The sequence below is a fragment of the Odocoileus virginianus genome, chromosome 11 (assembly GCF_023699985.2).
Source record: "Odocoileus virginianus isolate 20LAN1187 ecotype Illinois chromosome 11, Ovbor_1.2, whole genome shotgun sequence".
Taxonomy (NCBI): Eukaryota; Metazoa; Chordata; class Mammalia; order Artiodactyla; family Cervidae; genus Odocoileus; species Odocoileus virginianus.
Genome location: NC_069684.1, coordinates 34,526,340 through 34,551,840, shown reverse-complemented (window position 1 = coordinate 34,551,840; position 25,501 = coordinate 34,526,340). Strand labels below are relative to the sequence as shown.

General features: G+C 39.8%; 1 protein-coding gene across 6 annotated transcripts in view; it reads left to right on the top strand.

Moving 5' to 3' along the window:
• RERE (arginine-glutamic acid dipeptide repeats) overlaps positions 1-25,501 on the top strand; it is a 405,272-nt gene that overhangs the window by 165,838 nt on the left and 213,933 nt on the right. For 5 of the 6 annotated variants that reach the window (XM_020913245.2, XM_070474245.1, XM_020912530.2 and 2 more), the window contains exons 3-4: positions 12,262-12,332; positions 20,630-20,755. In XM_020913245.2, coding sequence (XP_020768904.2) covers positions 12,262-12,332; positions 20,630-20,755 — 197 coding nt within the window. The remainder of the gene's footprint in view (positions 1-12,261; positions 12,333-20,629; positions 20,756-25,501) is intronic. The other variant, XM_070474246.1, reaches the window with a different exon arrangement.

The window sequence follows — 25,501 nt, the reverse complement described above, 5'->3', positions numbered from 1 at the left end:
TTTCTTAGCTTAAGTGTAATCTCGACAAGATTTGCCTGTTGCCACTTTGGTTAAACTAGCTTAAGGAGATCCCTGGGGAAAAGCCTTGTAGAGAGCGTGTGTGCACACTCAGTCGATAAGTCATGTCTCTTTGCGACCCCATGGGCTGTAGCCCGCCAGGCTCTTCTGTCCATGGGATTTTCCCGGCAAGAATACTGGAGTGGGTTGCCATTTCCTCCTCCAGGGGTCTTCCCGACCCAGGGATCGAACCCATGTCCCCTGCATTGGCAAACAGATTCTTTACTGTTGCGCTACCAGGGAAGCCCCAATGACTCAAGAGGTAAGGAATTCACCTGCATTGCAAGAGGTCCAGGTTGGATCCCTGAGTCTGGAAGACCCCTGGAGGAGGAAATGGCAACCCACTCCAGTGTTCTTGCCTGGGAAATCCCATGGACAGAGGAGCCTGGTGGGTTACAGACCATAGGATCACAAATAGTCAGACACAACTGAGCATGCATACACACAACCCAACTTTGGTTAAAATGAAGAAGTCTTAATCTGCGCCCCCTTCCCCTGCAAAGTTCTGATTTATTTTGTCTCAGCAGATGTTTCAGAACACGATTTTTTTCAAGGTACAAATTACAAAAAGCACAACTCTCATTAAGTGTTACATTGGCCCAGAGCAGCTGCACTCATTTGCTGAAGTGTGTTGAGTACAGTTTCATATGGAGCATCCAGAGCTGCTTACATCTTGAACAATAAATGAAATCTCTCATCTCATTTCAGGAATCAAGAGGCATTTAGATACTGTAAATCCTGCCACCTTGCTCAGATCTTTGCTAATTTTGATGATAAAAGTGACAGGTGGATGGCAGATTACCAGGCAAGATCCTGCCAGTACCCTCCCCCCAATACTTTTTAGCCTAATAATGATATATATTGTTATAAAGCAAAATTATTACATGTAGAATCCTGAGGTGATCGTTAGAAATTGTCATGTAGGTGAAACGCTTCTCCCCCGTCCCCCATACCTGTTGAATACTTGTAAAATGCTATTTATAATTCACAGTGAGTTAAAGATCTTTAATGAAAATATGAGGTCTCAGTATTTCAGTCACATAAAAGTGACTAGATAGTTTCAATTATTCTTAAAATATCTTCAGTCTTTGACTTTAATTTTTGAAGAAACACATGCTCAACCAATAGTAACTACAGTAAAACCCCACATGAAAGCTGTAATGATTTAAGGGAGAAAGGGAAGAGGTATTGGTAGAGTAAGAGAGTCAGGGAACAGTCTTCACTTGCCCATAGGAGTTTATATAAATCAAAGCAGACAATTAAATTTGAGGCCCGCTGAAATGGTAATATTCTTTGGGTGAGGTAGTAGAATTTCCTGGGGTTTGTTAGATGTCACCTGTGGTATCAAGTGTTTTATTAATCAGCTGATAATGGAAGAGCATGCTATTTAACTTTGGGCAAGTTGTTATGGAGGTAAGAGAAGGCAAGACCCAAAAGGAGACAGGATGCTAGTCCCTGATCCTTCATGGGGAGAAATTCATGGGATCCTTCATGGGGATCCTTTATGGGAAGAAATTACACTCATTCAAGTGATGTTCTTTATCAGTAACAGGCAGTAAGTGGGCATTACCACCTGAATTGGGAGGACATGAAGGACCATGGGAATCTTGATTTGGGACTTGAGGTTGAATGGAATTGCATTTGAGCATGTCTAATAGGGGCAGCAGCCTGAGGATGGGGCATGATTGGAACATGGTTATAGGAGAATTAAAAACCAGCTGAGCGGATGTAGACATTGAGCTGAAAAAAGGCCTGAAAAGGATAGCTTGTGGTTTTCCTTCTCTTGTTTTTGCATGAGTTGCAGTCTGCTACTCTGTGACCTGGTGTTTATGGTTTTGGGGCAGCAGAGTCTGGATGCTTGCCTTATTACTGTGTGGGTTTTGATTTGATAAGTTTTTATGAAGGTGCTTTTTTGCATGGTTTTTCTCTTTTAAACATCTTTTACACAGCTGTGTGGGTGCTTAGGTGAAAGACAAGTACTCAAAAAGAAAAATCACTCATGGGACTGTTGTGTTATCTGGTTATTAAAGCTCAGAAGTAAATTTCCGTTAAACAGAGTATCAGTTCAGTAATTACTGTGCACTGTGTGCATTATTTATATGTCTAAATACATATGGTAAGTTTAGCCTTCTTTCAATAAATTTCACTTATTGTTGACATTGTGACTGATTTGAAATATGTAAGAAAATTGTCCAGCAGTTTGCAAAGGAATATATAAAGTAGAAAATTTTAATCTTCAGTTTTGTTAGCTTAAAGAAATCTGTAATAATTGAGCATCTCTCTGTTCAGACTGATAATTTTCTTTAATTATAATGTAGGTCCTAACTCTTTCTGGAAAATTGGTAGTAAATATTTGAGAGGGAAGAAATATTAAAAGAACACATATATTAGTCTTACCAAGAAGGCTTATAAGATGTAGATGCCTATAAAGTACAAAGAATAATTGGCGTGGGAAATTTTGTAGCTTGATGTTTGAATTGTGGAACAGTTGCTTTTACAAAATTGAGAACTGCAGACTACAATTAACTGTCATTAATTTCGTTGAGTAGAAATATGTTCCATTTACTGTACAATCAGGAGCCAGGCTTGAATGAGTTTAAATTGATGAAATCTAAATTATACTGACAGTCCATTAAACAGTAGCAGAAAACCCGTAAAGAAAATGGATTCACTATGATACCAGCTTATAATAAAATCATTTGCCAAATAAGAGTTATGGCCAGGCATTGTGAGTTCTCCTGTGTATTCCCAGTGAGCACTGCAGCTTGGCTGAAGCATTTATTGTGAAGCCTAGACCCCCAGCTCACTGTTTGCTGGAGAGGAGCAGGCAGTGTTGCTCGAAATCCTCCGCAGGGTGTGGCCCCAGCAGATCAGACTAGCAGTCTGCTTGTTGTCGGCCGTGAGGGAAGAGCAGCATCTTCACTCCAGCCTGCCTGTGACTGGCTCTTTTCTCCTGTGAATGCTGGGCATAGAGCTCCTGAAAGTGTTCGTCTCTCTGTGTCGGTTTCTTAAATGTACATATTTCAGCTACATTTTAGTTGTAATCTTTATGGCAAGGACATTTCCACCAGCAGTCATCCTCTGCTTAATAGGGATTTTATAGCAGAATTTATTTTTGACAGGATTCACTGAATTGGAGTGAATAGACTTGTTACCTGCCTTCTCAAGCAATAGAAAGGGTACGGGGGTGGGGGAGCAGCAAGAGTGAGAGTGGTGTTGGAATTCCTTTCCCTTGCGTCTCTGCTGCCGTAGATGTCCCTCACTGGTTTTGAAAAGGGACACCCCCTCCTCCCAACCCTGCACGCCTTTCCCCTTCTTCTAGATTTCCTGTGTTCTCTTCGAGCACCTAAGGTCTTTACACATGCACTAGAGAGATCCGCATCATTTAACTGGAGTTTGGATGTAAGGCTGGCTAGAATCTTTTCCATAGTAGGGATTCAGTATGGGTCACAAGGAGGGCTTTTAAGGAACACTTTTGGTATAAAATGTAGTGATGAGAGTGCTTAAAATATTCTTTACTTGAGTAGTAAGGGTGTCAAACCATGGCTTTTATTTAGCATATCAGAATAACTAATAAGATTTCTGCTGTTGGCAGGATCATCTTGCTTTTTTTCTTGTTTTACAGAATTTTCAAGTCTAAGTTGCATGGGTTTGATTTGGGAACGAGGGGAGGTCTTGCAACGGCAGTTATTTCAGAACAATCAGCGTTACTTCTTAGTGTTAGAAAGATAATTGTCTCAAATCAGTCTTTAAGCTTTTGATGCATTAGAAGATTTTTCTAACTCCTAGAGAAGAAGAGAGAGAAATGGAAAATTTAAACAAATTTGCGATTAGTTTGTTTTCACCTGCTTCTCTACCCCCTCCTACCTGCCAGCTTGATTTTTCTCAATTTAATTTCCTGTTGGCCTGATAATTCCCTGTTAGCAATGAAGATAGAAGACAGGTAAATATTGGCTAGATGTATACAGTGTTGTTTTTAGACAAAAATCTGTGTAAACTTTGTAGTTCTAGTTGGAAATTTATAGACAAATGAATACATGGAGCTTGAAAAGGGAAGAACCAAGGATATGTGTTACCTGAGATCTTAGAATCTTTAAGAAGATGTTATTAAGCCAATTTTGCCAACTGTTTTCAGGGTCAAACATAGGCTAAGGGTAATGACTAACAAGATTTCTTTTTAACAGAGGTGCCGTTTTCCCAGTTTTTGTTTCCTTTTCCCTTTTAAGTTCCCCACTATTCCCAGACAATGCTAGTATTCCTTCTCCACAAAAGAATCTAGCAAAAAGCTAAAAGTAGGTCATCCTGCAATTGAGTTATTTCTTAGAGAAGCATTTATTAGAAAACAGCATCATTTATGTTGATGTTGCTTAAGAGCATAGTTTTGTTGCTAGGATCTCATATAGCTTCTTTTCTGTTTTAATGTTTTCATTCAATTCATTTATTCCTCTATAGTTTTTAAGTGTTTGTCATACCAAAGGCGGTACCTTGTTTGTAGAGGTGAGGTATGGTGACCAGTTTGACTCGGGGACTGAGGTGAGAGGCGCTGAAGGAGGCCTGATGGTATGCTGGGATTGGGGTTTGGGTCTTGGGGTTTCAGAGTTGTTTCCTGGGTGTGGGTGTACACACACACACACACTTCTGTGTGTTGGAGATTTGGAAACAACCCTATTAACTAGCACGATGCTTGTGGACTTTATTTTGCAGTGTTAGACCCACTGCTTTTGGCTGATGAAGTGGTTCGGAGTGTGTGGGGTGGAGGAATCTTGTGTAAGAGGAGGGGAGAGCCAGAGAGCGAGCAGTCGCAAGGGTCACCCTCCTTGGCTACTGCTGTGCCACCCAGCTGGGGTCTCAGGAATTTGTTGGTGAGAAAGGCTTTGTTCATGTGTACTCTTTATAAGGAAAAGATTTTCTTTTGGAGATTATTTAGGGTGGCATTGTCATGCTTTGCAGAGGGGTGAGAAGGTATTTCAAAGGTTAACAGGGAGAAATATGTTCCCAGAGAGGAAGATCTTCCCCCGGCCGGAGCCCCAGTCTGAGCCTCGCCCTCTGCATGCCCGATGAGTGAGCAGTCAGTGTCCAATGTGCTTGTGAGGGGCTGTCAAGAAGTATGCTGGCAGATTCTTTGTGTTTCAGGATGACAAACTGCCTGATGCTTCAGGCTGTGGTTTTTACCCTTGAGAGGACCCTACTCTTGCTCTATTTTCATAGACCTGCTGATTTGGTGAGGGTTGCAAAAGCAGAGAGCTTTTGCCTCTAGAATCCGCCTTGGAGTTTTGGCTGACTTCCTTCTCCAGCTTAGCAAATGCTGTACTGTTGCAGATGGCTCAAGAGATTCTTGGACACAAAGCTACATTGAGGTTGTGAAAGATGGCCATAATCGCCCAGTTCAGTATCATTGACCAAATCATGGACACAGGATTTGAGGTCACTTGGTCGTGTGATCAATTTCCAGGCAGAGGCTGCATGTTAGAAAATAAATCTTAACCTCGACCCATGGTTTCATTTCCAGACACCCTCTAGTAAAGAGAAGAATTTGTTATCATGTGTTGTTTGGAATAATTGATATGGATGGTAATAGTGTCACTCATTTTTTTCTGGCCCATTTCAGGCTTGCTGATTTTAAGATTAAAAATATATATATATTTGCCCTGTAACAGCCATTAGCTCAATCTGGTAAATATGCATTTTCATCTGGGCAGTTTTGAAAATGTGTATTATGCACTTAATGGATCGCACCAGTTTTGCTCAGTTCTTTCAGAATTGTTAGCTTGCTTTTCCTTCTTTAAAGGTTCTTTTTAAGTTATTCTTTTTTCAAAAAAGGTATCTACAGTACTTGTGTTGACCATGGGGAATTTTCAGGTTGAGGATCATTGATCTAACGGAGTGAAACCAGTTTTATAACCAGCTTCAGACAGTCCAGGCTCTCATAAATTACATGAAAATTTTTGGCAAATCATTTTGGCTTTAAAAGGTTACTGGGCATATATTCAACTGAGATTTTAACGTTGCTATTGACTTACATTCTCATCATTTCCTTCCCAAGTAAAACCACTTTATTTTTGTGCTAACTGTAAACACACATATAAAGTTACTTTCTTAAATAGCTGCTTAATTAATGAGACAATTGGGAAATACTTCTGAGTTATTTGGCCTTTTTTAACCTTATTTGAAGGATTTCCCAGGTGGCACTGGTGGTAAAGAACCTACCTACCAATGTAGGAGACATAAGAGATGTGGGTTCAGTCTCTGAGTCGGGAAGATCCCCTGTAGGAGGGCATAGCAGTCCACTCCACTGTTCTTAATTGGGGAATCCTGTGAGCTGAGGAGCCTGGTGGGCTATAGTCCATAGGGTTGCAAAGAGTCAGATATGATTGAAGTGACTTAGCACACATGCACGCAACCTTGTTTGAAAATCATTAAAAGCAATAATAAGTAAACCTCTGTGTGTGTGAGAGAGAGAGACTTAAATTCCAAATTGCTTCTTAGAATACATTCTCTTGTAGTTGGATTCTCCTATTCTTTTTACTGTAAAGGTTAGAAAGAAAAATTTAAAAATTTAAAATAATAATTTTTCATGCTTTTATTTTTATTTTCTTCATGCTTTTATTTTTAAAATGATTTAGAAAAGTTAGATCAAAGCAGTGTATTTTCCCCCCATTCATATGGCAAGTTTTACATGGTGTTAAAATTTTTAGTTCATGTCAGAAATTTCATGACCTCTGACCTTGGTCATTCTTTGTGTTGTGATCATTTATGTAAATAAATTCTTAAGTTTTGTCACTTGGTTTCAAGGATAATTTTGAAGATATTCTCAATCTTTTTCACATATGAGCTTCAAAATACTGATAGAGATCAAACGTGGTCCACTGGAGAAGGGAATGGCAAACCACTTCAGTATTCTTGCCTTGATAACCCCATGGACAGTATGAAAAGGTGACCTCCCCAGGTTTATAGATGTCCAATGTGCTACTGGAGAAGAGTGGAGAAATAGCTTCAGGAAGAACAAAGAGTCTGAGCCAAAGCTAAAACAGCGCCAAGTTGTGGATGGGACTGGTGATGGAAGTAAAGTCTGATGCTGTAATTAACAGTATTGCATAGGAACCTGGAATGTTAGATCCACGAATCAAGGTAAATTGGAAGTGGTCACACAGGAGATGGCAAGAGTGAGTATCGACATTTTAGGAATCAGTGAACTAAAATGGACTGGAATGGGCGAATTTAATTTAGATGACCATTATATCTACTACTATGGGTAAGAATCCTTTAGAAGAAATAGAGTAGCCCTCATAGTCAACAAAAGAGTCTGAAATGCAGTACTTGGGTGCAATCTCAAGAATGACGGTGATCTCTATTCGTTTCCAAGGCAAACCATTCAATATCATAGCAATCCAAGTCTAATGGCCCAACCACTAATGCTGAAGAAGCTGAAGTTGATATGAAGGTCTTCATGGTTCTCTGAAGACCTACAAGACCTTCAAGAACTAACACACACACACACACACAAAATGTCTGTTTCATCATAGGGGACTGGGAAAAAAGGAAGTCAAAAGATACCTGGAGTAACAGGCAAGTTTGGCCTTGGAGTCCAAAGTGAAGCAGGGCAAAGGCTAACAGAGTTTTGCCAAGAGAATGCACTGGTCATAGCAAACACCCTCTTCCACAACACAAGAGATGACTCTATACATGGTTATCACCAGATGGTCAATACTGAAATCAGATTGATTATATTCTTTGCAGCTGAGATCAATTGCCAGCATCTGTTGAATCATAGAAAAAGCAAGAGAATTCCAGAAAAGCATCTACTTCTGTTTCATTGCTATGCTGAAGCCTTTGACTGTGTGGATCACATTAAACTGTGGACAGTTCTTAAAGCAATGGGCATACCAGATCACCTAACCTGCTTCCTGAGAACCTATTGGCAGGTCAAGAAGCAACACTTAGAACTGGACATGGACAATTAGACTGGTTCAAAATTGGGAAAGGAGTACATCAAGGCTATATATTGTCACCCTGCTTATTTAACTTATATGCAGAATACATCATGTGAAATGCTGGGCTGGATGAAGCACAAGCTGGAATCAAGATTGTAGGGAGAAATATCAAAAACCTCAGATATGCAGATGACACCACCCTATGGTAGAAAGCAAAGAAGAACTAAAGAGCCTCTTGATGAAAGTGAAAGAGGAGAGGGACAAAGTTCGCCTAAAACTCAACATTCAGAAAACTAAAATCATGGCATCTGGTCCCATCACCTCATGGCAAATAGATGGGGAAACAATGGAAACAGAGACTTTATTTTCTTGGGCTCCAAAATCACTGCAGATGGTGACTGCAGCCATGAAATGAAAAGACACTTCCTTCTTGGAATAAAAGCTATGACCAACCTAGATAGCATATTAAAAAGTAGAGACATTATTTTGCCAGCAAAGGTCCATCTAGTCAAAGCTATGTTTTTTCCATTAGTCAAGTATGGATGTGAGAGTTGGACCATAAAGAAAGCTGAACACCGAAGAATTGATGCTTTTGATCTGTGATGTTGGAGAGGACTCTGGAGAGTCCCTTGGATAGCAAGGAGATCCAACCAGTCAATCCTAAAGGAAATCAGTCCTGAATATTCATTGGAATGACTGATGCTGGAGCTGAAGGTCCAATACTTTGGCCACTTGATGCGAAGCATTGACTCCTTGGAAAAGACCCTGATGCTGGGAAAGATTGAAGGCAGGAGGAGAAGGGGGTGATAGAGGACGAGATGGTTGGGTAGCATCACCAACTCAATGGACATGAGTTTGTGCATGCTCCGGGAGTTGTTGATGGACAGGGAAGCCTAGTGTGCTACAGTCCATGGGGTTGTAAGGAGTCGGACACAACTGAACTGAATTCAATGACCTGTTTTACATATAACTTACCTTTTAGTTTGAAATCTCATATCTGGATTTATAATTTTTGGATCAGTTTGGTTTGCCATGATAGCTCTTTAAACAGAGGTAACTTTGTATCTAGTAATAAGGTGTTGATATGCAAATTCCGTATAACACTCTTCCTCAGGGCAGCCTCCAGTAAGACCACAGAGAAGTGTTTAGGTGAAAGTTTATCAGTAGTTGTCCTTCACATCATGTATGTTCCTTCCTTCTCTAACAGATTTATTCTCAGGTATATTTACAGATCGGAGAAGGCAATGGCAACCCACTCCAGTACGCTTGCCTGGAAAATCCCATGGATGGAGGAGTGGTTTCCCAGTTTGCTCAGTGGTAAAGAGTCTGCTTGCTAATGCAGGAGATGCCCTTTTGATCCCTGGGTTGGGAAGAGCCCCTGGAGCAGGAAATGGCAACCCACCCCAGTAGTCTTGCCAGGAAATCCCATAGACAAAGGAGCCTTGTGGGATACAGTCCATGGTGTTGCAAAGAGTTGGAAACAGCTGAGCACACACACCACTGTATTTACAGATAATCATTTTCCTGAATGTATCTTTGTAGTGAGAAATGAAAGAATATAGATTCTTTCTCCTCTTCTGGAAAGCTTTTTAAATATATGTTAATAGCTACTTTATGTCTTTATAAGTAAAGGGTTTATAGTAATAATGATTCTGTTGATTATAATGTATATATATATGTAAAGCTTTTCTTTGTGTAAAAAGAATAGAGTTATTCTTAATCCTCATTATCTAACCATCTGTCATTTACTTCCAATACTGTCTAGTCTTACCAACATCAGTATCATACATCAGTCCTTTGGGGGAGTACAGAGATGGCAGAAATGAGTATGTCATTTTAAGCTCAAAACTGATAGTGGACAGTGTAGACCATCTTGACTGCCAAATAACTGACCACACAGTGGATGTAAATTGTCAATATATTTACACAATATTAAGGACATTTTTTATCAGGGTAAGGAGATATTTCTTTATAGAGGAACTATGAGAATTTACTGCCACTGGAGGTAACTCATTATATGGCTGCAGGCGCCTTTAAGAATAAAATAGTAAAGAGGGTTTGATGTGGTCAGGCTGTGGGCTTTGGTGCAGTTGAACAGTGAAGCCTAGGGAAGGTAAGGTGTGATATGGGATCAGAGCATCGAATGCAACAAGCTTTTTTGTCACATGAGCTTTAAGAAAGTGGAGATCATTAGTCAAGAAGGGACCTGTTAGTTTTGAAGTCAGTGACTAGAGGTTAGGTATGACAGTGTTGGACTTCTCAGGTGGTGCAGTGATAAAAGAATTCACCTATCAGTGTAGGAGATACAGGAGACTTGGGTTCGATTCCTTGGTGGGAAGATCCCCCGGAGAAGGAAATAGACACTCCAGTATTCTTGCCTGGGGAATCCCATGGACAGTGAGAAGCCTGGCGGACTATAGTCCATGGGTGTCAAAAAGAGACATGACTGAGCAACTGAGCGTGCATGACAGTGCACGTTATGAACGACCAAAAATAGTTCCTTTGTGGGAGGTGATAGGAAGAAGAGGTGTATGGGCTGTGATTTGTGTTCAGAATGAGTGAGGTGAATAAATAATGGATGTCTGGAGATTTGAAGTGCTGGTAGTAGGTAAAACAAGGATTGGAACATGGAAATTAACAACCTTGGATTGTCCCCAAATTTGCCCAGGTTGGAGCTACAGTTTTTATTTAAGGAGTGGATTTCTTCAGTTTTTACTTGAATACCAAATTAGGATTAGGAAGAGAAATATTTACAACAGTGGGAAGAATTCTCTTCATCCCTTCAGGTGATTAGCATGCTACTGGATGTTGTCTGAATATGGAACAGCTTTTTTTTTTTTCCCCCAGCATCCTGGACTTTGGAGCAAGATAGAAAGCTCAGTCAGCAGTTCATTCCTCAACTGCCATTTCACTTGCATTCAGAAGCAAGTGAATGTTCTGGAGCCTACATCTGAGTAGAGAAATCAGTTGGGAAATTCTGGATGCCTCAATGTTTGACTTTCAGATTTCTTCCTTTTCTGTAATGACTGTGGGCCTCAAAAATCCTACTGTCTTTCAGAAAGTTTCATGGAAGGAAGTGCCCCTCTGTCTTCCTTGGCTGTCTTCCTAGTCTTCCTCTTGGGTCTTGCTGGTGCCTGTGGTAGGACTAGGATTTCCACTGGACTGGGGACTCCAGACCTTTGCTTTTTTGGGGGGCTGGGTATAGTGTGTTCTTAACATGCATGAACTGGAGAAACGGAGGAATCTGCCTGGTTTGAGAAAATTCTAAGACATTGTTGTGACGGGTCATGAGGAAGATAAAACATGACATTTTAAGTGTGGGCATTATGGTCACTCTCCCTGGAAAATGTGATTGACAGCAGATGCCATTACTTCTCAGTAAATAATACACAGACTTTTATATCCTACGCTTTATGATGATCTTGGGCTGTAGTGTGGAGAGTTTTTACATTCCTTTATAGCTGCTGCTTCTCTTAAAATCATTACTTCTAGAAAAACAAATATATCTTAGCCTGTCATTTTAGAAAGTAACCTTTAGACTCCAGCTGTTGAGAGCATCAGAAATAATTACCCAGCTACCGCCTTGTCAAATGTAATTTAAGAGAGTGCTCTTCTTCCGTGAGGAAAATCTAATTTGGTTTACTTCATTCCATCTCTGATTGGCTGCCTTCGTTTTCTTTACGATTAGAAAGTAAAATATGTTTAGGTTTAAATTTAATAGAAAGTTGCCCATGAGATAGTAGATGGTTTTCTGTATGGGTGAAAAGGTTATTGTAGTAGCATGTTCAAGCTAGTCTTTTTTTACATATTTCATTCATTTCCTCACAAAATATGTATTAAAAATAAAGCAGTAGTTGGCAAAGCTGTTTGTCTGTGTGAAGATGGGGAGCATCTGTCTGAATAAGATATTCACAATTTTGTTTTGGTATGTAATTACTTGAGTAAGTAATTCCCTTTATCAAAGTTTCTTCATCTGATTATGGATAATCCCATGGGATTCCCACTCCCCTTCTTCAGGGCTGCTGGGAACAATAACTGGGGCTTTACCAAATCTTTAAATCATCAGCTAGTGATCAAAAAGAACTCAAGATCTGTTTCCCTTTAACTTAAAATTATTTGTAATTTCATATCACCTATAAAATTTTGTTTTTCTATGAAAGGTATGTGCTTTGTTATTTCTTTATTTATTTATTGATGCAGTGGCTTTATGGGCCCTGTCTTTGTTCCCTTAAAGGTAAATGCCATTGTTTTAAATTTTCTTTTTCTTTTAAAGACTGTGTGTATATCGAGAGTCGGAGGCCCAACACGCCGTATTTCATCTGTAGCATCCAAGACTTCAAACTGGTAAGCATCTCTCCGTGTGCTGTCGCTTCTGCTCTGCTTTCTCCCGACCCCGCCGGCTGTCTCTGCTGGTCGCTGCTCTCCGTGTTGGCTTGGTAACCTGCTCACCTCTAAACTGCTGGCCACTTGGTCACTACAGCTCTCCAATAAGGCAGTAAGCGGTTTTGTGTTAGAACATTTAGCATGAGAAAGCTCATCCTGCATACAAATACTTCTGAAAATTTTATTCCTTTAGTAACTGTTTTGACAATAATTTCCGAGATTCCCTTGAGTAGTTTTTTTCTCAGCCATTATGAAGGACCTGAAGTGAAGTGAATTTGGGATTTCATGATGAGTTGGGGAGAGAAAAAGAATATAAATGGGCCAGATATTTTATTTTCTGTGGCATACTTTCTTAGGTATGTTAAGCAAATATGGAGAGTATCTTGAACCTTTTTGGGGGGAGTCTCCCAGGAGTGGAAGTTGCTAGAAGGAAGCCTGGCCTGGTGATGGAATAGCTACAGTGCTTTCTCACTGAAAACCTTTCACAAGTACTGAAGTGCTGGGATTGTCTGAAATGAAATCTTGCTTTCAGTCCACTGATTGTCAGACTGGGCACTTTGGATCCTTCAATATTTGTAGATAGTTTGCAGAGGTCTGTAAATAAACATTCTCAGTGTTCAATAAATGTACCTTACACATGTCTGTATAACTCCTTTTCAAATATATCAGTATGCTTCTGTGATTTTTAAAATTAACTTATTTAATGACAAGACATAGTTAAGAATCACCATTATTGTTTAGTATTTTCCTCAAACTATTGTTATGTGAAATACTGTAATTTGGGGATCTTTTGAAACATAATAAGAAAGGATTCTTGTACTTGAAGGTTATGAGCCACTCTGTACATTCTTAGGTTTAGAGGCATGCCAATTGTTTAGCTTTGTAGAGATACACATCAGTGTCTGTGAATGCCACATTTCCAAACCCCTCTGTGACTTCTGATAACACTTGTGCTCTGCCATACACTGTATGTGATATTTCAGTCTAAGGAAAATAATATTCTGAACTGTGCATCTCTTTTTAAAAAAAATAACACATTTTGAATGATTCCAAATGTCCAATTAGTGTATCCTATTGAGTTAAAAAGTTGCCTGCTATTTACTTTTCTTTATTCAAAAATTATCACCTGAGTAATACATGTGTTTTGCTACTTTAAAACAAAGTAAAACAGGCCATTTATGTCTAAGATTTCTTTATTCTTGATAGATCGCTTTTACCTTCTGGTTGTTTTACAAGGTGGCCTTGCAGTTTAATCTTGTAAATCAAATGCTTTCTGTTCAGAGTTTATGGCAACGTGAGGTTTTACCATTTTTAGAGGTCTCTGCTGTTTATTATATGTTGCCTTCCAGAGATTTTTTTACAGACGCTGCACCGACATCTGTGAGTCTGGGCGGCGGCCTCGTTTCTTGAAGAGTTAGCTGGTGGTGCTGCCGTCACTCTCCGCTCACTGTCTTTGTGTGTGATTTTTACCAAATGTGTAACACCAGTGCACCATGGAAAAGATAGCTGTGGAATCAAATTGCAAAAATTTTTCTTTTAACTTAGTATCTGAGTCCCTTTTATACAGATTTTGGACGATAGCAGGTGCCTTCATGTTTGAACGGCGTCTCTTATGAAATGCTGATTACAGTGTGATAGCTGCTGTTTGGGGCAGAGGTTCCTGCTGAGCTACAGTAATTGCTCAGGGTATTAACAGCAATAAAAGCTGAGGCTTCTCTTGTCAGGATTGGTCTAGTGCAGCACATTAAAATGGTGTGGAAAGTGGGGTGCTGTAGGTTTAGATGCCTTTTTCTAAGTCACATATGCTATGTCATATGTTTCCGACTGAGTTCTGTATTCAGCACGTATTCATAGTTTTTGTGTAAGAATAACAAGGATGATGAAGAAATATGTGCTCCTAGAAGAAATATAGTTTTTGTCTGGTTGCCCACTTTCTTTCCTTGTTTCTGAATACCGCTTATGAACAGCTAACCTCACAGATGAGAATAATCATAGACTTTCTCTCCTTCAGCTTACCCAACTAATAGGCAAAAAGATGAACAGAAGGAAATGTGCTTTGTTTCTTTGCAAAATTTTGCAAAGAAACCAGGGTTGGTTTTGTGCACAGCAAATGCCACACGTGGCAGGTGGAACCGTGGAAAGGAATAACCTAACAGCTTTGACATGTTGTTGATTAATTACATATTTTATCTTTTTTGGATTTGAGGTTTAACTGAGAGACTTCTTTCTTTGTTTATACCATAAATTAGAATCAGTCCTTTTATCATGGCGAGTTTGAGTACAAGGTGTGTTTGGGCACCATCGGAGGCACTGGGGGAAGGCCTTTTGTAGGGGAGGAAGCTGAAGCAGAGGTTTGGAGTAGCTGTGCAGGGAGAGAGAAAGTGAGCTCTCTCCCTGAGTCTTGCTGCACTGGTGCTTCTTCCTGTTGGATTCTTAGATTACCCTCCTTGTTTTCTTTCAGTGAAGGGCCCCCTTCTTGGGCCAGCTGGAGGAGCTCTCCAGTGACTGTATCCAGAATAGCCTGGGCTCACAGCGGCAAGCCTTTTCTTCTGCTGCACTCCCCCAGCTTTTTTCTGTCACCATGTGGCCGAGTGTGCACTGAGGGTTTTGTTCCAAGCCAGTCGGTATCTCCAGGGGCATTATGTGCCAGGGTGAGTTCAGATGTTCTGGGTTATTGCCAGGGCCTTCGACAGGCAAGCCTACTTTGTGTTTTCTTTGAGTACAGCTATAAGGGGACTGAGGAATGTAAGGTAAAGGTCCTCCCCTCAGGGGTCTTGGGTTCTGCCTGGACAGACAGGTGCGGTATAGTGGATGTCAGCCTTTGTCGGAGAACACTTGTGGGACTGATGTGGAGGAAGGATTCCCTTCTTTTACAAAAAAATCAATAAAATTCTATTTTTAGAGGAACCCAGGCCTTAGCATACTAGAATTAGTTTGCTTCTAGAAATAATCATGGATTTTGAGAATGCTGAATGGAGTTCATTGAGATTGGTAGGTTCCATTCAGTGTGACCCCACAGAGTTCCTCATCTGATTCTAAGAGTAGTGCTTTCTGCCTGATCCTTCACTCCCAGATGAGTGGTTGAAGCCATTCTTTTAATATCCTGCATGGGAATTCTGTGTGGATTCCTAATAGTTTCTGTTATTCATTAAATAGAAAAATTATGTTGCTTGTTTCCTTGAGTTATTACAGTTATCAATTCTTCAGCTATTTGTTACATGAAATTAATTTTCAGGTCAGATAGATAATTATTACAAATATTATTCTGAGCAGATACCATTGGTCCATTTTTGCTCCTATTTGGTTTATTAAATGAGACTCCTTGGAGTTGGGGACCTGTCTGTAGTGAATTTTCGCTTTTTCCAGTTGACTTTTAGGGTTCAGGGTGTTGTTACAACTCTTCATGGATGCATATGCTCTGGTATCATTGTCGTCCCTAACAGCTTATATTCTTAGTGCTGATCCTGCATGTGGAATAGTTAAGGATGCCTCCTACTCCTTACCTTGGCAAAGACACACCTCCATTACTGCTGTGAATGTGGGGACTGAGTTATGTAAGATTTAGTATCTGGTGTCTCTTTGTTTCATAGCCAAATGTGAGTAGCTGAGGGAGGAATGTTTGGGATTTCTTCCTAGTTCCTGGCCTAGACCCATAACCCTACCCCAAAAGCTGATCGCCACAGTGCAACCGTCAGGGGCTTCAGCTTAGCTCCACTTACCATTGAAATTGCCCTCTCTCCACCAAAATTAAGTTTCTCAGAAGACTGAAAGCAGTTAGCTGCTTTTGCTTTTTTAAAATGAAAGCTTAACTGAGAATAAGTGCTGTATCTTCTTGGTTTTTTGTTAGAGACCTTTACATAGACAATACTGGGAGGTAAGGGAGGCTTCACTAACAGGCAACCTTGTGTGCATACATGTGTTATACACCATAGTTATTTAATCCCAGCTTGGCTGATGTGACTACTCAGCACAGAATATATGGTGTATGGGTGTTCATTGTAATGTTAGGTCAACCTTGTATTGAAAACTCATAGGGGAGGCAGGAAATGTACATTAATTTGAACATGGCTAATTGAGAAGATTAGATGTTATCCTGGGATTGAGTTTTGGGGGATGGTAGAGTGCCTGGGTGGAGAGCTCCACTTGGACATCAGCTAGTCTGTTCATCAGTTGTTGTTTTCCATGACACTGGGCAAGACATTACACCCTCCTCACCTTGCTTTATTTACCTGTAAAGTTGGGATGTAAAGTGCCCACCCACCTTGCCCATGGCTTGTTTTTAGATGAAGAGATCAAGCCTACATACTGGACAGTTTAGTGATGATTGTGACATTGACATTTAGTTGGTGCTCTAGGTTTAAGCTTGGTAAAAGCACATACTTCATCTGTTTTATTCATTGATTTATATATTGCATGACTCATGTAAGATCCATAATAAATATTTACTGAATATTGAATGAAGTTACACTTCAGTGGAAAAAGTTAATTGGATAAAGTTATTAAAAAACTTTAGTAGTTGTTTGATACAGTGCTTGCATTAACTACAAATTAGCCTTTCATTTATTAAACAGGCCAAAGAGATCTGCTTCTTTACCTTGAGATAGCCTGCAGTGTGTGGTATTTTATATATTTAAATAATTCTAAAAATACTTTATAAAAGTTCATTTATAAAATTTTCTTCAGGAAGTTTATGTGAATGTAGCCAAAGTCATAATATTTTTTAGGCATTATTGTGTTCCGCTTTGAATTTTCTGTATCACTGACTTTTAGCAAAGATAAATGATGTCTTAGTCTTATGTAAACATCCCAGAGAAGGCAGTTCATAGGAAAAATGCCTTGGGATGTGATGATTTGTTTCTGTATGAAGCAGTGGTTGTTTTCTCTCTAGGTTTTTTGTAGTCTCTCAAGTTAAGCCTGCCAAATTGAGTCTTTCTGTAGTTTCTTTTTTCTCTGTACCCTCTTCTTTCATTCCCTGTAGAAAGGTCAGTACCACTTGCTTACAGCTTTGTGACTTAGGTGTTGTGTGGGATAATGAAGTGAAAACCTTGGAAGTTTGTTATTAAGTATTTTCTGCTTACAGAGTGAGGAGTCACATCTTAGATAATGGAAAGTACAGCAGAGACAGTTCTTTAAAGAGTTGTTCCTTTTTGTCAGTTTAGTTGTTCTCACCGTCAGGAGTTGGGTGCCTCAGTGCCCTTCTTTTACAGTGATTCCTAGGTCAAGAAAAGGTGGAGAGAAGAAGAAAATTTTGCCATTTGCAACAACATGAATGGACTTGGAGGGTACTTTGCTAAGTGAAGTAAGTCAGACAGAGAAAGACAAATTTTGTGTGGTCTCACTTATATGTGGTATCTTAAAAAAAGAAAGCAAACTAGTGAATATAATTAAAAAGAAACAGAGAACAAATTAGTTGTTATCAGTGAGGAGAGGGGAGGGGCAAGATAGGGGTAGAGGCTTAAGAGGAACAAATAAGGTAGAGGGGTATCTTGCATAGTACAATATCCCTAACAGTCTATGATAACTATAGATGGAATGCAGTCTTAAAAATTAGGAATCACTGTATTGTATACCTATATCTTGTGTAATATTGTACATCACCTCTACTTCAATTTAAAAAAGGTTTCAAAAAAAAAAAGGAGAGTTGAGTTACTGACTTGATGCCAGAGTACTCTTCTGAAGGCCACACCTTCCCCACTTATTTTTTTTTTAAATAAAGGTCTTAGTCACTTAGTTGCTATCCATATGTTTTGTGATAAACTGTAATGGGGTAGTGGACTTCCTCCATGCTGTGTTTGAAGTGAGCCACCAGTAATAAATATGTGTGCAAGGACTAAATGTCCTTTTCGCATGAAGTTTATAATTTAAGAGTGGGATGAAGTCACTTGGCCCTGAGTGTGATGGTCAGTCAGATGCAGCTTTGCGGGAACCTGCCGTGCTTGTCCCCACCCTCACCCCAGTTACGGGGCAGTCGTGTTGAAAGTTATTTTGAATCATCACAACATTTTCACATGATATGTGTCAGTTCTTAAGTGGGAGAAGTGGTGACACAAGTGAAAATCAGACTGAGGCTTTGGGAATAAATATCTCAAGGTATCTTATTGGCCCCATTTACCCAGCTTCTGAGTGGTGTGTTTTCACTGATGATTGACAGTCATTGTAGGCTTCATGGGATTTAAAGTTTTAATGGTTCATGATTATTGTGTGATTGGGTAATTCATTTTCTCCTAATGTAGTTGGACTTTTAGGACTCTGTGTAGGAAATCATTGAAGAAGTTTTATTATATTTACTTCCATAAAATACTTACCTAAAAATGTTATTTTACTAAATCTGCTCTGTATATGTGAAATTTTTACAATGCAGAAAACTCTGGGTATTTTTTTTTTTTTTTAAATAGGAGCTTAAGGAAGTTTGAGACAATTTGATGTTTGTAGAGAGCTACTGTGCTAGAGGACTGGTAAATAGCTGTCATTCCAACTCTGTTTCTTAGAAGTGGAAATTTGTAACTAATGTATATGTGGATGTTTGCGTTAAGGGCCAACTCAAAATTATACAAGAAAAAACTCATTAGAAGAATTGAAAGAAAAAAATAGGACAACTGAGATACTATCAGTGTTTTTTGATTCATAAATGAGTTATAAAATGTTTTAATAATTACTTGAACTTTTGCATATTAAATAATGCCAGCATGTTTAGAAATGCCTTACCTAAGGTGTTTTTTGCTTAAAACACTTGATTTGAATGAATAAGCATTTGAGTGGTTTGATTAATTCCTAGTGCAAGAGATTAACAAGAATTTCAGTTTTTCAAAAATGTTTGTTGCTTACATTAAAAATTCTTGACTGTACTGTACATCCTAGTGCCCAGCTGAATCTTTGATTTGAAATTTGCAGTGTTGGTATGGGGAGGAGGGAGGTGTGTGGTAGAGATGATTATGGCTATTGACACTTGATGTTCACAGAGGTCATTTATATAGTGTCCCCAGGGCAGTATGAGCCAGAGACTGACTGCCCAGAAAGCACACTGTGTGGGAGCCCAGGGTCCTCTGGAGGGTCATCTGACCAGTAAGAAAAACATCGTGATAAAGACATTCCCCATGTTAGTTCTTCTTCTTGGGATTTGTCCTTCTGTTTGTTTTCAGAGACATTTAAAAAGAACAAGTAGTTAATGGAGCATATTAAAATCTTGGACTATAAGAAGCTGTTAGGGACTCTTTTCTTCTTGAAAGGAATTATGTGTAATAGGACTCCCTAAAAATGATTTAATATGAAAAGTTTGCTTACCTGTAATTTCTAAGCAATTTTAAGAACTGAGATTCGCTTAAGTATTTGGGTTTTATGGGTTTTTTTAGTTCATTAAAAACTACATGAAATTGGATCGGTTAAGTTTTTGGAAATGTTATATATTCCCTAGAGTATTCGAAAAAGGAACATGTTCAAACTATTACCTGAGCTATCTTTTGTGATACTTACCAGGACTGTGCTGGCTTTCAGAAGTTGCTCCCTAATCTTTTGCTGGTTTTAAATGTTTCTTGGGGAAAAAGAAAGACATGTATGATATGCACTAAACTGGTTTGGCTCCTAAAAGACATAATGTCTTTCTTGAACTTTATGCTCCAGCCTGTTCATTATACTCACCCACTGGGCATTGTGAGCAAACTCAAGCTTGTTTGAAGGATGTTGTCTTTTTCTCTGGTGTTAAGCCTCTGTCTTCAGCTTTACAAAATGAAACTAGGACTTTGAGAAAATGGTAGGATCTCTCTTGAGGCCCCCCCACCCCCACCCCCCCATACTTTGAGCATTTCCTTATGAAGTACGTGTCTTATGCCTCTAACATCTGTCCTTAGAAAACTCTTCTGAAAGCTCAGTTTGTCCGCTTGTGGTTCATTTTATAGTTGTGTTTATCTGACACCGTTGCATTTTTGTTTCTATTATAAGCAAAGCATGCCACTGTCACTGCGTTTTGACACTGTGTCACATCTTAACTTGGTTATTTCGAGGGGCACACACCATACTGCCTTACAACAAGGCCCACACGAAAGTGTGAAGCCAGAGGGTCATATGTTTGTTCACGCCAGAGTGAGAAACAGCTTTGATGGATGCGCAAAGTTTAACTTGAGTGGTAAAACAGATTCTCTGAGATTTTGGAGACCATCTGCTAAAGGATTTGTGCAGAAACCCGCTTGTGTGCTGCGTGCCCCTAATAACCAGGGTCTGAGGGGACATCAGGCATGTTAACTGAAGACTGTTTTCTCTTTTAGGTCCACAACTCCCAGGCCTGTTGCAGATCTCCAACTCCTGCTTTGTGTGACCCCCCAGCATGCTCTCTGCCGGTGGCATCACAGCCACCACAGCATCTTTCTGAAGCCGGGCGAGGGCCTGTAGGGGTAAGGAGAATCCCGTTTTTAAAAGCTATCAATATTTTATATCCCATAGGGTATAAAATAGGATCATTGCCTCCCTCCCCAGAGCCCCTTTAAAAATGTGCTGTATTGTCTGTGTTTTTAAAGGAGTAACAAGTACATGCACAGAGGAAGCAAATACGGGACTTGCCTTACCCCTCTAGGACAGTTCCAGACGATGGGGGGTGGTGGTGTAGGGGACTCTGGCACCAGCAGAGAGCACGCTGGGCTGCTGCAAGGAGCAGGAGCTGGCAATCAGCAGCGAGTATGGATGTTGGCAACTGAAATGGGGGAGAAGGGGGTAAGTGGGTCCACGTGTGGAGTGTGCCTTTCCCCAGGATCCCTGGGACTTGTGGCCCGTGGCTCTGAACTGTGTGGGGTGCTGCCCTCCTGGGAGATGTTTGGTAGAGTGTTGCGCAGAGGTAGCTGGGCTTTTCTGCAATGCCAGATACAGAATCAATGTGTGACAGGCTTGGCATGTAGAGGTGGTGCTCTCAGCTGCGCCCCGGAAATCCTCTGTTCCCTGGTGGTGATGCGGGGCCTGCTGTGAGGCAGAGCAGGATGAAATGTCTTTAGCACTGTATCCCTTGGAGCACAGGGCCTGGTGTTAGTGGTCCACGAGGGTTATTTTCATGTCTTACCTTCTCTGAGAGCTGTGTGTACACATCTGTGTTCATTTTCCTTCCTTTATGAGGATTTAATGCTAAAGTTTTTCAAAGACTGGTGCTTCTTGTTCTGATTGATTGCTGTTAATCACTAAAGAAGTTTAAGACCCGTCTTTCTCTTGTTTTATGTGATCTTGCCAGGGGGCTTGTACTCATGCTCAATTAGAAAATAACACAAGAGAGTAGTCACCACACGTACTCACACGATTCAGGATACTGGCACTATGTAATGATTCATTCAGTTTCCCTGTAGAATATTATTACCTTGAGACTCAGAGAAGAGAGCACTGCAAATGGGCTGTAGCAGCACGTGGGAAAGCTTTGGGAAGGAAGATAGGTATTGAGGAGCAAGGTGTGTTTCTGATACACTGGTAACGTGGGGCGGGCAGAGTGGAGGAGCCCTGCACGTGTGCATGCCAGCCTGTCCCTGTAAGCAACATAGGCATTGAGCCTGGTGAAGCCGAGAGTTGTGAGAAGATGACTGCAGAACATCAAAGAAGAGCACAGGTTAGTGGGTCCTGGGAGGCAGACATGGGGATGTGAAACAGGGCCAGATCGTAGAAGGTTAGAAAAGGCTAGATTTTACGTGCTGGGCCAAAGAGAGCCTTTGCAGGCTTTTTCATTCCAGGCAAGCCTATCACTGCTTAAGAAGATTCACTGGGTAGCAGTGTGGAGTGGGGGAAATACTGAAAGTTCCAGTTAGGAGGCTAGGGCTGTCATCCATGCATGAAATGAAGAGGGCCAAGACAATGAAGATGGGGTATAAATAATTGTAATAAAATCAGGAATAATTGTCAAAACAATTTTCATGTTTAGATAGTTGCCACTGTAATTTATCAAGAATGAGACCAGAAAAAAAGTTCACATTATGGAAGCCTTGAAACTCCTGATATATAATAGTCAATCACAATGGAAGATAAAACCCAGTGTAGTGTATAAAAATCTAATTTTAATCCCTGGAGAGATATTGGCATCTTAAGGAACAAATTAGCAGTCCCAACTTGCCTGTTTCAGAAGCTCCAGCCTTTACCAATTACCATCTTGTTTGTTTACGTGTGTGTGTGTATGAAATGGTTTTTATCTTCTGGACTGATACTATATTCTCTAATCAGTCTGGATGTCATTGTTAGACTGTTTCATTTATTGCAATACTCACTAACCAGGATTTACTGATTGGATTTAAGGTTTTGCCCATGATAACATTGATTTTTGGTAAACTTTTTATATTAGCATTAGTGATGCCTAGTATTGATTCATTTAATTTTTTAGCAGTAAAAATATTATGTCCACAGGAATTTAATTAAGTCCATGATCAGTGGTATACTCAGATAACCATTCTGTGTAAGCTGGAGAAGATTCTGTAGTAAGATGACAGATCTTTTTTCAGTCAAGACAATGCTGTGTAAAGCTAACGTATTGATTGTTCTTTAACAACGCTTCATGCTGTCAAAGTCATTTGAGCTGGATCTGAATCGGATCCAGTTGGCAAAGCTTCCCTCCATGTGTGGAGCTCTCATAAATTCTGCAGGCCCACAGATCTGATACAGTGTAATGAGAGAGCTGCTGGGAGAAAAAATTGATTACAGGGCTGCAGACAATATCATTAACGTTTCCTGCCATGATACACCAGATGTCTTCTCTAATAGACTATTTTTGTTAATTTAGTTTTTATAGGATAGCATTGATTGCATCATAATTTAACTTTTCTTTGCATATTCAGGTATCTGTGATCTCTGTTTCTATACTAATGATGGCATCAACTCATAAGGTTTAATTTTTATTAATTTTTATCTGTTCATTTTAAAAGCATCTGTGTCGGAAAGGCAACATTTTTACTCATTCCTGAGATCTGTTAGCTCAGATGCCTTCTAGCAAAAAGTACTGATTTACTGGTAGTGGTTAGGGAGGGAGGTGAGAAGGCAAAGGAAGCATTGTCCAGATCCTCCCCAGGCTGGGAAGAGATGATCTGCAACCCTAGCTGCTCCCCATATGGTATTGGGATTTAATTTGTGTGACAAAGGCTCTGTCCAGAGCAGAGAGGTGCAGCGATTTAAAGGGGACTTGAATGCATGTTCACGTCTACTGTGGTAGGTGTGGCTCTGCAGGCTGGAGTGCTTATCAAGTGTACCTGTCCTCTCCTCACTGGAAGTTCAGTGCTCCTCACTAGGATGTTTAGTTACTTATAGCATTTTTATTCTTTACTTTTACCTTTCTGTGCGTTTAAGACCGCTGTGGGGGTAGCTAACAGATATTGTTACAAATATGACCATGTTTTGATAGTGGGTCAAGCTATTTTATGTCATGAAAAAAATATTCACAGCAGCTTTATTCACAATAGAAAAATACTGGAAACAGCTTAAATGTTCTTTGATGGGTGAATGATCAAACCAAGTCATTATTATTTTTTTTTTAGCTACTAGTTTTGATTTTGGTGCATTATCCTTCAGAGAACAGATTTTTCTCATGATGAGTTCCTGTGTAACATGGACACGTTAACTAACCATCTGACCCTTAGTTTTCTCACTCATAAATGGGTATGCTACTACAGTACACTGATCGCAAAGGGCTGTTGCAAAGGTGATTGAAATAATTCATTAAATTGCTTTGCCTGATGCCAAGTATATAATAAGCATTCATTAAGCAGTCTCTCTTATCACATAGAGTTTTATTGTACAAATTCAGGTTTAAATAATTGATTGGTTTTTCGGCTATTCTTAATCTAAAGTCCCTAGATCCCTAGATGGTTTTGTTGAGTTTAAGAGGGTCTATGAACTTCCTAAAATTGCTTGCAAAGTCTTATACACATGCACTTTCCTGGAGAGAATTTATATTTTTCAGCTATGAATTATAATCAGTAGATTCCTAAAATTTAAAAATTAAGTTTAAAAACTGCTTTTCTCTAAAGTCTCTTGAGGTATGGGTCACTTGAAACCTCAAATCAGGAAAGTAACCTTTAAAATGACATAAAAATTTTAAAAATTTCTTTAATTGAGGCTATTTTCCAAATAAAGGCTATAGTTAAAACCCCCAAAAGACAAACAGCCCTCAAACCAGCTAACTGTTTGCTAAGGAGGTAAACTAACATGGAACAGTCACTGTGTACTGAGGCACACTGCTGGTCTTTTTATGTAGCTTTCCCCATATGGTCTCCACAACAGGTGCTTCACGTACTTGCGATTTGGGGTACCATTTAATAATTAAAAGTAAATATTTATCATAAAATGCTATTTTAAAAATAAAGCCAGTGGAGGAGATGCAAGAGTCACAAGTTCCACCCCTGAGTTGGGAAGATTCCCTGGAGTAGGAAATGGCAACCCACTCCAGTATTCTTGCCTGGAAAATTCCATGGACAGAGGAACCTGTGGGGCCACAGTCCTTGGGGTCGCCAAAGACTCAGACATGACTTAGGGCCTGAGCACGCAATTACATTTCTTAGCTGCTTGATGCTTATAAAGAGTTGTCTGGTTGCTTGTTTTGCCCTATAGGAGGTTTTAAGGATATCCTGCTTTTTCAGAGTTTACTGTAGTTTCTCCAGTTGCCTTTAACTATGCCCAAAATAAGCCTTTCATGTTTGACTGTGGTAAAAGTGTTAAAACCAGATTTTCAGAAAAAATGCCAGTACAGATGCTGTATTAATTTGGGGATTAGTCCATCTACCCTGAATGAAAGATGATTACTAGCTGTTGAATTTTAATGTAGCAAGTTTAAAGAATTCTTAAAACACCCAGTTGACCAGTGTTAGTATTAGTGAGCACATACCCACTTCCAGGTGAATTCCTTTCCTTTGAAGCTGTTACTTTCACAACCTGCTTTCCCTTAGAAGCTGAATGCCAGCTAATTTGTTCTTAAGGCTATCTTCCATTATACTCATCTGCTCCTTTTATACAAAAGAGGCCTCGAGCCACATTTTCAGAACATATATTTGAATAACCTTAGGATTTTAAAACACTTTTACTGTTTAAGCAGTCTTTGCTACCATAGATCTGTATGAAATGTAATGGTTACTTTTAAGTTTTATTGAGCTCTCCCTTCTTTCAGGGATAATGCATCACCCTTGGTTACTATA